The sequence below is a fragment of the Pseudorca crassidens genome, chromosome 1, assembly GCF_039906515.1.
Source record: "Pseudorca crassidens isolate mPseCra1 chromosome 1, mPseCra1.hap1, whole genome shotgun sequence".
NCBI lineage: Eukaryota > Metazoa > Chordata > Mammalia > Artiodactyla > Delphinidae > Pseudorca > Pseudorca crassidens.
Window position 1 is genome coordinate 133,345,884 of NC_090296.1, and position 12,164 is coordinate 133,358,047.

The 12,164-nt window shown below is 50.6% G+C and overlaps 1 protein-coding gene across 1 annotated transcript in view; it reads left to right on the forward strand.

Moving 5' to 3' along the window:
* LOC137201523 (protein FAM169BP-like) overlaps positions 1–11,151 on the forward strand; it is a 66,686-nt gene extending 55,535 nt beyond the window's left edge. Inside the window, 3 exon segments of the mRNA XM_067695484.1 lie at positions 2,175–2,306; positions 6,661–6,755; positions 7,997–11,151. Of these exon segments, the coding sequence (XP_067551585.1) occupies positions 2,175–2,306; positions 6,661–6,755; positions 7,997–8,176 (407 nt within the window). The 3' untranslated portion in view covers positions 8,177–11,151.
* Positions 11,152–12,164: the final 1,013 nt, after the last annotated feature.

The window sequence follows — 12,164 nt, forward strand, 5'->3', positions numbered from 1 at the left end:
CCCCATGAAGCACATCCACCCCACACTGGGCCCTGCCTCACTTCTTGTCAAACAGATACTTTTGGACCCTTACTATTGAGTTTCCAGTGTCCTTATGGTGTGAGAACAACAGATAGGAGAGAAAAGCTGCGAAAGGCAAGGAAACTTCTGTTGCTCGGAAGTCATAAGAAAACCAGGCGAAAACATATTTTCCTCAAGTGGGTTTGGTCATTTCTTTGTATTTTCAAACTCTCCATCTCTCACGAAACTCTGAAGATCCTGAATTTGTGCGAAGAATACTGGAGGCTTGCTGCACTGGTTTGCTCACTTGGAGGTCTTGGAAAGTTCTGGAACTCCGGCAGTGGTTCTCTGTCCATGCCCACCTGCTGTCTATCCCTCCCCTCATTCTCATTTCAGCTCTGAGACTTTGTTTGAGTGTGTTGGCCCCCAGGGCAGCCACCTAGGTCTCCCCTGGGGAGGAGCAGGCTCCAAAGGGCGGGGGCCACCCCCAGGCCAGCACTGCAGAGACCCTCGCAGGGGCCTGTATCTCCACCTGGTAGAGAAAGAAGATCTGAAGGTACTGATTCTGAATCACACTTGGGGTCTCAGTGGCCCAGCCAAGGGTGCTGGGGCCTTGAGCTTCTACGTCACCCTGATTGTGCCTGGGCTCATGCGTGAGCAGGCAGAGTGTGGACAAAGCAGGACAAAGCAGCAGCTGGAGGCTCAAGGCCGGGCCGGATGTGGCTGCTTCAGGCTTCACTGACCGCCTTTTATCCAGTACAGTCCTGCCCTTGGAATGGCCCGGAGGGCCTCCCGCCCAGGGCCCCACGCTTTAGCACCCTGTTGAAGCTGCGCCTCTCTCCACGGGATGAGGAATCTGCGGGTCCAAGAGGATGTTCTCGCCTGGGTGCAGGCCACTCCTAAAGCAGGTCAGGCTACCAGAACCCCAGGGTTCCTGTCAGGGGCTGCCAAGGGCCCAAGTGGACTCTGTCCTGGATCTGTGCCCCCAAGAGCAGAGGATGCCACCAATTTGCACATCCTTAGGCCCTGGGACAGCTACTGGTGGGGTGTAGGTGGAGCGTGGGCGTGGTGTCCATATTTGCATGCACAGGCCCCTTGCCATGGGCTGGGAGCTGGGATGGGAGGAGGGGGTGGGCTGCCAGCTGGGGGCCAGCTCTCTTGGCATCGCCACATTCAGGTGCAAAACTCCAAGGAGTCTAAGAATTCTAAATTTGAAACTGGCTTTTCCTGCTGTTAAGAAGTTATATTTGTCAAGACAGGAGAGCAGAACATTCTCTCTAGCACTCGGCTAGCTTGGCTTACGCCTTTTGAGTACTTAGCATCATGCTCTGTGGGTCTCCATCTGTGCTCTTGCCCTGGGCCTGATGGAGCCCCCAGCACCTGCACTACCAGGAGCAGCTTCCCATTCGGCTGGATTCGGGGCCCTGCCACGTGGAAATGCTGTGAACATAAAAGTCTACAACCTTGAGGGGGTTCTGGAGTCAAGGTGTCTGTGGATGAGCTGGAAGGCTCCCTGGGAGAAGAGGGCTGTGGAAGCTCAGAAAGAGGAAGGACAGTGCCTGTGGAGAGGACCGAGTGGGGTGCCGTTATGGGCTGAATTGGATCCCCCCCAAATTCTAACCCCCAAGGGGACTGTATGTGGAGATGGGGTCTATAAGGAGGTAACTGAGTGTGAGGTTAGATGAGGTCATAAGGGTGGGCCCTGATCCCATAGGACTGGTAAAAGGAGGTCCCAGTAAGAGGAGGAGACTAGGACACAGATGGGTACGGAAGGAAGACGGTGTGAAGACACAGTAAGAAGGTACCATCTCCAAGCTGAGGAGAGAGGTCTCAGGAGAAGGCAAGCCTGCCAACACCTCGATCTCAGACTTCCAGCCTCCAGAGCTGCGAGGCAATAAATGTCTATTGTTTAAGGCCCTGGGTGTGTGGTGTTTTGTTGTGGCCGCCTGAGCAGGCTTAATGGGATGGATGAAAGTGGGAGGCAGGTGAGGAGGATGGTGGGCGGGGTGGTGGGGGTTGGCGTGGGCCAGCGGCAGAGCAGAGAGCTGGGGGTGGGCCGGGCCAGGCTGCAGGAAGGACGGAAGTGGCCGTGCCTGGGGACGCAGACGAGGGACGGCGTGTGTGCACCAGGGCTGCGTGGGCCTCCCTGACTCCTGTGTGCAACTTCCCCTCAGTCTGTAGGAAGTTCCTGGCGGCGCATCCAGAGGAGCGGGGGCGCCTGTGGGAGGCGGAGCCCCCAGGAGCCTGGGGCCAGCGAGTCAACATCTGGCTGAAGGTTCAGCTTCAACAGGCAAGGCGTCCAGATTGTGAGTCGGGGTGAAAGCATGCCCTTTGGTCTGGTTTTTTCCAGTGTCGGTAACGGAAGCACAGATTCACTGGTGCGGATCGAGTCAGGCTGCGCAGACGTTCTGTTTGTTGCTGGTGCAGGAATAGAGGAGGGGGTGAAACCCGGGAGGTGGCATCCTGGCCTTCCTCCACCTCCCATCCTGAACGAACCACACCTTCCAGACCCTCTTGCTCAAATAGATCTCCCCCACTTTAGCCAAATCAGAGACTGCCTGGGACTAAGGGTTCCCTGTTTCCAGTCGGAAAGGGTCATTGAAACATGCAAGAGGATTAATTGCCTCTGTCTAGCAGAAGGTCCCTGGAAAGCATTGTTTCCCGTAGGCAATGTGTGCATCTGGTAAAAATTCTAAGACACACGAGGGTTTGCTGGAAGAGCGAGCTCTGTCCCTTCTCCTCCGGGGAGGGTTCACGTGGGTGTGAGGCAGCCCTGTTACAGACACACAGGCCGTCTTCAGCGAGTTTGTGGCGAGTTTTTTTTTTTTTTTTTTTTTTTTTCCGGTAGGCGGGCCTCTCACTGTTGTGGCCTCTCCCGTTGCGGAGCACAGGCTCCGGACGCGCAGGCTCAGCGGCCATGGCTCACGGGCCTAGCTGCTCCGCGGCACGTGGGATCTTCCCAGACTGGGGCACGAACCCATGTCCCCTGCATCGGCAGGCGGACTCTCAACCACTACGCCACCAGGGAAGCCCTGTGGCGGGTTTTTGATGGATGGTGTCTGTGCCCAGGTGGTGGGTCTGAGGGCCGGAGGGGCAAACAGGGTGGCAGACACACATTGTCTTTAGGTCTCCAGGCTGCTTTCTGTCCGCGTTCCCTCCACCTCTCCCAGGTAGGGGAGGATGGCCTCAGCTGCAGCTGGAGGTGCAGCTGGGGGCAGGGCTGCAGGGGAGATGGGGGCGAGGGAGCGTCTCTTTAGATTCACCGGCCACGATGAAAGCATGGCTGAGGTACCTTCAGGGTCGAGTGCCACTTCCGAGGCTGCAGGCAGCTCATTAGGGGATGCATGGGCAGGCTGAGGTGCCAGGCTTTCTCTTCCCGTGGTGACTGATTCCCCTGAGGTGGCGACAGGGGAGAGTGCCTGGGAGTTTATTGATGATGATGGTGATAGGTTTTGCTCCTCTGGTGCCTTTCCGCTAGGAGGCTTAATGGGTCTTTACAGATATTAATGGGGTGACCGGGCACCTGGGAAGGAGGCTGTGGCAGGGCTGTGACTGTGATCCTAATGAAGCAGTTAAGTGACTTGCCCTGTGGCGTAGAAAGTTGGAAATGATGGGAAGCCAGCCAGGGTCCCAGGCCCTTGGCCGACCAGCCGTGTGAGTTTCTCACTGGGCTTCACAAAGGAGCCTGCAGCCCCCATGCCTCCTGGCCTTTGTGGCTTGGATGTTGCATTTCCTTGGCTGGAAATGGAAAACAAAATGGTTTGCCCATCAGAATGTGGAAATCATGTGGAAATTGCATGGGCTGGAGGGGGTTTGCAGGGGAGGACGTTTTTGCATAATTGGGGAGATGGCTTCCTCTGAGGAGAATTCCACTGGGGGTTATTTCAAGAGCTGAGAGAGTTGGTGTGGTCTGGTCAGAGGAAATGAGCTAGAATTCAGATGCCAGCCCTGTCACTTTAACTCACTCTGAGATGCACCAACTCTCTCCTTAAAACGGCAAATGAGGGGACTTTCACAGAGAAGGTTCCAGAAGCATGCTTGAGTCCCTTGAAGGAAGAAGGGTCATCATTATAATTAGGGATATAATTAGATTACCGAGACTATAATTTTTTGAAAAATTCTAAGTTGTGGTCTTTTCACTCCCTGTGTAAATCATGGCTAGTTCCCAGTTTCACCCACACCTCCTGTATCCCCCCAGGGCCAGCAGTCAGGATTTTAATTCACTCGTGAAGGTTTTCCGCCAACCAGCTTCATTTTGTAACAATTTTGTCAGTCGACGCTGACATTCAGGTTTTTTCCAGGCCGGCCGGCTAGTGGGGGCCACAGATGCGATCACAGATTAGCCCAGATGCTCAGCAGTTTCTCTGTTTTTGGTCTGATTCTCTCCTCACGGAAATCAGCAAATGTTAGCCCACTGGGTTTTCCCACCCATCACCAAACAATGCAGATTCTGGAATCTTCTCTTCCTTGGAAATGTCACGAGGCCACTTATTTTAATTTTAGTTTTAATCAGTTATTCTTAGAGTTGCTTTCTTGAATTGTTCTGTTTTTCAAATTCTATCTTTTGTCCCTTTATTTCTGACTATTATTTAGGAGGTTTCCTACAATTTCATGGGCCACAGAAATAGAACTATAAGCCAGAAGCCCGGTGGGGCCCGTTGCTTTTCACATTCTAACTAAGGTGTGGACATATTACAATATTCCACAACATTTCAGTGGGAAATTAACTTCTCCTTTCAAATGTTTTAAAATCTGTTTTTGAAGCAGTGTCATTTGTGGACTGGGGATTTTAGAGTTTGCACGGTCCTGAGTGTTGATAACATCTGTGGCTTATAAAGGCCCTGAAAATATTTACAGGGTTATTCAGACCTTTTGAGAGAAGGAGTTTGTGGGAAACTTTTTTCTTCCTATACTCAGTTACATATGAAGCCTTTGAAACTTGACCAATAGGATCAGAATTCTGTCCGATGTGACTTCCCCATTAGCTTGCACATGCCTAAGTTTCTTTACTGGGGGGGGGGGGGGATGAAATTGAATACGTCAACAGTCGATTTTTTTGTTGTTGTTGTTAACGGAAAAAGTTGCTGGAGGCAGGAAGTAATTGCACACAGATTAAAAAAGAATTTTTTTTTCATTTTTAGGTTATATTTTTGCTTTCTTTCCAGGTGAAGTTTTAATAGATTCAGCTGTCATCCATGGGGGAAATACTTTTCTTCTGTTTGTATTTAATTTTTAAAGCTGGAGGGAATGTACATAAAGAGATGTGAAATATTTGAGCTGAGGAAGTGGGGTCATTTTTCTAAAAGCCTGATGCTTAGCAGACTGCAGCTCTAACTTGTTTCAGCTTGTTCTGGAGAGTCAGGCATTACACAGAGCAGTAGCAAGAGCAAGCATATGGGGGTGAGCCAGGCTGGGAAGGGCAGAGAACAGAACCACCACGCTGGATGGGCTTTTTGGTCTAATGCTGCTCTTTGAAAGGTTGTGTGGCTCCCTCTAGTGGCCACTGTTATCTGCTGCAGCATCGGATGGTAAATCATAGGCATCTGCCTTTGACCTACCTGTGTGACTGCTTCTCAGATTCTCATCCTCGTGAGTCCAAATTATCATTAATTTAAAAAAAAGTATTGCACCTTCATTGCTTAGGAATAAAGTACAAGGGAAAGTTTGATAGCTATTAACATACTTCCATCCATAACACATGACACCAAAGTTTCACACATCAGGAAAGGAAGAAAGTTGATAATGGATTATCTACTTCATTCTCTCATTCATTCATTCACTCACTCATTCAGTTGATTACTGTTAACAGAGCATTTCTCAGCACTGGGAAGTGTCCAGGTGATCCGGATACAGTAGTCAATGAGGCTGGCTGAGAAGTATCTGAGCTCATTTATGAGCTTATGGTTTTTGTGAAGGAAAGTACATGGGCAGCTACTACTGTATTATATAAAATCTTACATATCAGAGAAGGCTAAAGAGGGCTGGCATTTTTAGATGCTTATGATTCAATTTTGCCAAACCAAATTTTCCTCATTTATAGAGTCTGGAAATCAACTTTAAACATTTACTTATATAGGTAACAAGAAATATTCTTTATTCAAAAAATGTGTTTCATTTGTATTTTCATGTGTTTCATTTGTATTTTCAGCTCAAATGGAAAACTGCATATTTTTTTCTTAAAGGATCTGAACCCCTCACCACACCTCCACATATGGATTTTGGGGTGTGGGGAGGTGCACAGTAGGATAAGAAAGTCACCCCCTTCCAAGTTGGTACTGATTTGGTGGGAGCGGGGAGAGAGGCTGAATTAACATGTGTGATTATGGTCTCTCTTGTGAGTAAGAATTCCAGTGAGCAAAGAGGGGGGCCAAGGAATAGAATGGGAGATCTGACTGCATTTAATGCCTGAATAGTTGGGAGAATAGATCAAAATTGCAGCTCAGAAATGCTTGAATAGAACCACTCTCCCAATACCTGGAAGGTTTTCCTGTCCTTGGGGGGCATGTAGCAGGTGTCAGGGTGAAGGTCAAAAGGATAGAACTGGGTCGTGGGGTTCCTTGCTTTTGGAAGTGTCCCCATTATATTATTAATCTTTTGACTGTCCAGTCCCTTGGGAGTCACCCTATTTGCTCACCCCACTCTCTTGCTTGGGGAGGGCAGCTCACCCAGGAAATTCCAAGGAGGAAGTGACTGCTCTTGGGTGCACTTCTCAAGACGGTGGACCCGGAATATCCCATAATGGAGAAGACAACAAGGTACAGTGACAAATGTGTGTCATTCTAGGACTAGTCATTGTGTCATGCTCATGAAGTTTCCTAAACACCTCTGCTCTGGGCTCCTCTGGGGCAGTAGGCCCTTGATTTACGCTCAGAATCTCCGAGCTGCAGTGGAAGGAGAGGCCATTGCAATTAGACTTTTCACGGTCCTCTTCTCTAAGCTAGACAAGCTCTGACAAAGCCAAAACTAAACAGAGAACACATGGGAATGAGCCGTAATTTTGCATTGTTAAGGAAATACTGAAAAATCTGAATTTCAGATTCTGTGATGGACCAGTATCTTTCAAGCAGAACTAATGTGTGGACAAATTTATCTTTCTTTCCTTCCCCGCCCCTCAAGCCCAGATGCTAGAAAATGGAATAGGGCATTAGGTTATGAGATGGTTCAGAGCAATGGTAGACAGAACCGCGGGTAAGGATGGTTCCTGAATATTCCTTGCTGGCCTGTTGTCGTCAGTAGTTTATAAGATTTTGGAGTGATACGATTCCATGAGTATTTTCCTGAGGCCAAGCCAGACACTTGTCCACACAAGGTGATTGTGCTGACATCCATTTGCTGGCGTGGAAGGGCCTTTGCTCTGGAATCCCTAAAGAAACGATAATGACATTAAACTCCAAAACTTACAAATGCATTTTGTGGGGAATGCTGCTTATATTGGAAAACAGATGGTTCTGGGATAGAAGACTCAACATCAAAGGCATAAAACATCTCAGAAAGTGCTGGATTATCTTAGAAAAGCTGACTAGTGTCTGACATCAGTTCTAGCCATCTGGCAGAGGAGGGCCTTCCTGTTCCTTGGGTCACAGTGGAAAGATGGGCTGTCAGGCTACTGAACCGAGCGTGTGCTTTGCCTCTGTGCTAATCTCTGACTCTCCTTTTAAACGTTGAAGGCCGTTAGAGGAAGCAGGAGGTGTCCAGTGTGACCTGACGCCTGCGGGCGTGTGTCTGGGGAAGTCTGCGCTTCCCCACTTTTATAGTAGTGCCTCCTTGCCTTGTTCTCTCTTGGATCTCCCCGGGCCAGGACTTCATGTCCCACCACTAAATATATGTTCCCATCAGTAAATCTGTGCTCAGAGCATCTTATGTACAGAACACGGTGTCCCCGCGGCCGGCCTGGTGTGTGAACCTGGCTCGCCTGCTCTGACTCTGAGCTCGCGGTGCGGGGCGCAGCCAGGCCTGTGTTAATTGGGATGCTCTGTTGATTCTTTTCTGGTTTCAGGAGAGGATCAGTGGAGAAGAAGTGGAGAAGAAAGATCAAGATTGCGCAGTGACAGAAGCAGCTGGGTGGCTTGCGAGAGCATGCTGGGCTGAGCAGGAGGGGAAGGAAGCCAAGAGGACGGCGGTGGATGCTGGGCTGCCCCCAGGGTCGTGGCGGAAGCACATGCGTCCCAGCTCCTAACCCCTAACTCGCAGAGGCTGAGCTGAGTCCACCGAGAGGCTTGCCTAGGCTCCAGGGGACGTGGGTTTGAGAGCTACCTGCCACTCCATGCTCCTGTCGCTGGGAGCTGGCCTCTGTCCTTGCTGTGCTGTCATTTGAGGAGCAAATGACCACACAGACCTTCCTACCTCAGGCTTGATGTGTGGGCTCAGGTGATGGGAAGCCTGAGAAGCCCCCCATTTAATCCGAAGGTGCTGTACAGGGGCAAGTAATCATTTTCCCACGCTCAGATTTCAGAAGCCCATTCATTAAACCTAACATGGTTTCTCTTGCTCAGGATGAATTTGTGAAGACTGCACTGGAACCACATGACTACGCCTCTTTCTTCAGCACAAGGAAGCCCAGGGCTGCCCCGTCCACACTGCAGAAATCCCTCTGGGGTTTGCCCATGACAGCTCTGCTGTAACTGCGAGACCCCAGACACCAGAAGGGTTTCCAAGGAGACATGTTTCTTTCTGGAGAAGCTTCAGCCACGTCGGAAGCTCCCTGAGGTCAGGACCAGGCTGCCTGGTGCACACCCAGGCCTCTGGCTCACGTCTGGCTGGTGCAGGAGGCGCTCAGAGTGGACTCCAGGCGGGCACCAGGATCGTAGCAGCACCTACTTCCCAAGGGAACCACCAGAGGGGACTTCAGGCTGATGGCCCTTCTATAGTATTGGTGCCTTCAGCGGACAGGCTTGTGCTAATAAAGGTGACTGTAAAGGTGACATCCTGGCCTGCATGTGACAGCAGCCCCCCTTTCTACATACCTACACAGCCCTGCTCCAGCACGTGCCCAGCCGCCGTCAGGGTTCCTGCCCCCCCAGACCTCAGTGAGGACAGGCGAGGCTGGCCGTGGCAAGTGCTGAAGCCTGTTCACAGGGCAAGGCACAGTCCAGGCAGCTTCACGAGGTCTCAGAGCCTGTCTCCTGAGATCGGGATGGGCTTTCTCCGCAGTCAGCATGGGCTCTCCCAGGGTCAGCAGGATTCTTTCCAGGGAAGGCTGGTCAGGTCGTCCTGGGGCGGGCAACCCAAGTGCCGCCTTGACTTCTGGGGAGTGCAAACCTGATTGTATCACCAAGGACACCCCACCCCCTCTGTGGCTCGACACTGTCTTTGCAGCAATCAGGGCCTGTCACAGAGGGCCCCGCTGACGCCGCACCTGCCTCTGGGCTCGCCCGCCCTGTCTTCTGTTGCCTGGCTGCCTGGGCCTCTCCATCCTCAGACACACCAGGGTCTCACTTAGGGTCTGCTGGGGGTCTTTGCCTTCCCTGCCCTCACCACTCCCTCCTGCACGCATGCATGTGCGCGCGCGCGCGCGCGCACACACACACACACACACACACGCACACACGTTAGTCAGGCTCATTCCTGCTTACACATCTGGTTTCAGCTCAGGTGTCCTCTCTTTCCCACATGGCCTCTAAGCACTCGTCACTCGCTGGGCCTCCCTGAGCCTCCACCAGGGTCAGCCTGGGGTGGCTGAGTGTCAGCTCCGACCTGGCCCTTGGTAACTGGTGGGGGGTGGATGGTGACATGTCACCTCAGGAGTGAGGGGTGACACCTTCCTTCTGTTCCTCTGCTGCTAGACCCTGGAGAGGTGGGTGGAAGGACAGTTTCAACCTTTTAGGGATTTAGTGAAGTCCATCCTGGAGGCTGGGGGTGGGAAGAAGACGACCGGTGCCGAGTGCTGGCAAGATACTTACTTGCTGCTTCCCTGAGTGGTTAAAGGGTACATGGGGTGGGACCTCTGTTACTTATTTACTCACCCATGTGTCCATCCATCCATCCATCCTCCCACCCATCCATTTCCCTGTCCCTCTCTTGCTCTCTCCCTCCATCTCTCCGCTCATCTTCCCACCCACGAATTTACCCATTTGTTCACATCCATCCATCCATCCATCCATCCATCCATCCATCCATCCATCTATCCATCCTGCTGTACAATAGACATTCAGTATGCTTGCTCAGGGCCAAGCCCTGTGCTGGGCACAGGGGACATACAGATAAGTGAAGCATGGTCCCTGGACTCAAGGAAACTTTTCTGGAAGGGTCCCTCCTGGAATCTTCCAATACGCTTGTCTCTCTTACATTCGTTAGAAAGAGGGATGAGTCCAACTGAACAGAAAGTTTAGAGCTCCGTACGGAGATGTAAAGTCCCCCAGTGCATGTAGGCTCTCTGGGAAGGAGGCACAGTGGTCTCAAGTCTGTAGTGGAGGGGCTGCTGTGTGTGACGTCAGACGTAACCTTTCACACGTGGTGTAGATGTGAGCTGTGAACATTTCACTGTTTGAGACAAATCACTGGTACTTTCTGTTTATGAGGAAATGAACTGATCAAAGTGGCTCAGGGGTTTGATGAAGTTACTATCAATAAGAGAATCCTCCCAAGGAAGAAAAACTGATGTGTTGATGTAATTCATTTAAAGATGTACGAACAGGGCTTCCCTGGTGGCGCAGTGGTTGAGAGTCCACCTGCCAATGCAGGGGACACGGGTTCGTGCCCCAGTCCGGGAAGATCCCACATGCCACGGAGTGGCTGGGTCCGTGAGCCATGGCCGCTGAGCCTGCGCTCCACAACGGGAGAGGCCACAACAGTGAGAGGCCCGCCTACCGAAAAAAAAAAAAAAAAAAAAGATGTACGAACAAACCACGTGGCGTTAGAGAGAAACGTGGAGCTCAGAGCAGCCTCTCCCTGGCAGCACACAGCCCTGTCGGTGTGGGGCTCTGTGCAGGGTTCCTTCCAAGTGGCAGGGGTGCATGAAGACTGTCAGATAGGCTGTGTGCGTGGTGTGTTTTATTTTTATTTTTTAAAAATTTATTTATTTTTTTATTGGAGTATAATTGCTTTACAATGTTGTTTTAGTTTCTGCTATACAATGAAGTGAATCAGCTATATGTATACCTATATCCTCTCCTTCTTGGACCTTGGATCTCCCCTCCCTCCCCCATCCCACCCATCTAGATTGTCACAGAGCACCAAGCTGAGCTTCCTGTGCTTTATAGCATGTTCTCGCTAGCTATCAGTTTTACACAGGGTAGTGTATATATGTCAATCCTAATCTCCCAATTTGTCCCACCCTCCCCTTCCCACCCTGTGTCCACACGTCCGTTCTCTACGTCTGTATCTCTATTTCTACCCTGCAAATAGGTTCATCTGTACCGTTTTTCTAGATTCCACATATATGCGTTAATATACAATATTTGTTTTTCTCTTTCTGGCTTACTTTGCTCTGTATGACAGACTCTAGGTCCACCACATCTCTACAAATGACCCAATTTCGTTCTTTTTTATGGCTAAGTAATATTCCATTGCATATATGTACCACATCTTCTTTATCCATTCATATGTTGATGGACACTTAGGTTGTTTCCATGTCCTGACTATTGTAAATAGTGCTACAATGAACATTGGGGTACATATGTCCTTTTGAATTTTGAATTATGGTTTTCTCAGGGTATATGCCCAGTAGTGGGTTGCTGGGTCATATGATAGTTCTATTTTTAGTTTTTTAAGGAACCTCCATACTGTTCTCCATAGTGGCTGTATCAATTTACATTTCCACCAACAATGCAAGAGGGTTCCCTTTTCTCCACACCCTCTCTAGCATTTACTGTTTGTAGAGTTGTTTTTTTTTCTGTCGGTACGCAGGCCTCTCACTGTTGTGGCCTCTCCCGTTGTGGAGCACAGGCTCCGAATGCCCAGGCTCAGCGGCGATGGCTCATGGGCCCAGCCGCTCCATGGCATGTGGGATCTTCCCGGACCAGGGCACGAACCCATGTCCCCTGCATTGGCAGGCAGACTCTCAACCACTGTGCCACCAGGGAAGCCCTGTAGATTTTTTGATGATGGCCATTCTGACTGGTGTGAGGTGATACCTCATTGTAGTTTTGATTTGCATTTCTCTAATAATTAGTGATGTTGAGCATCTTTTCATGTGCCTCTTGGCCATCTGTATGTCTTCTTTGGTG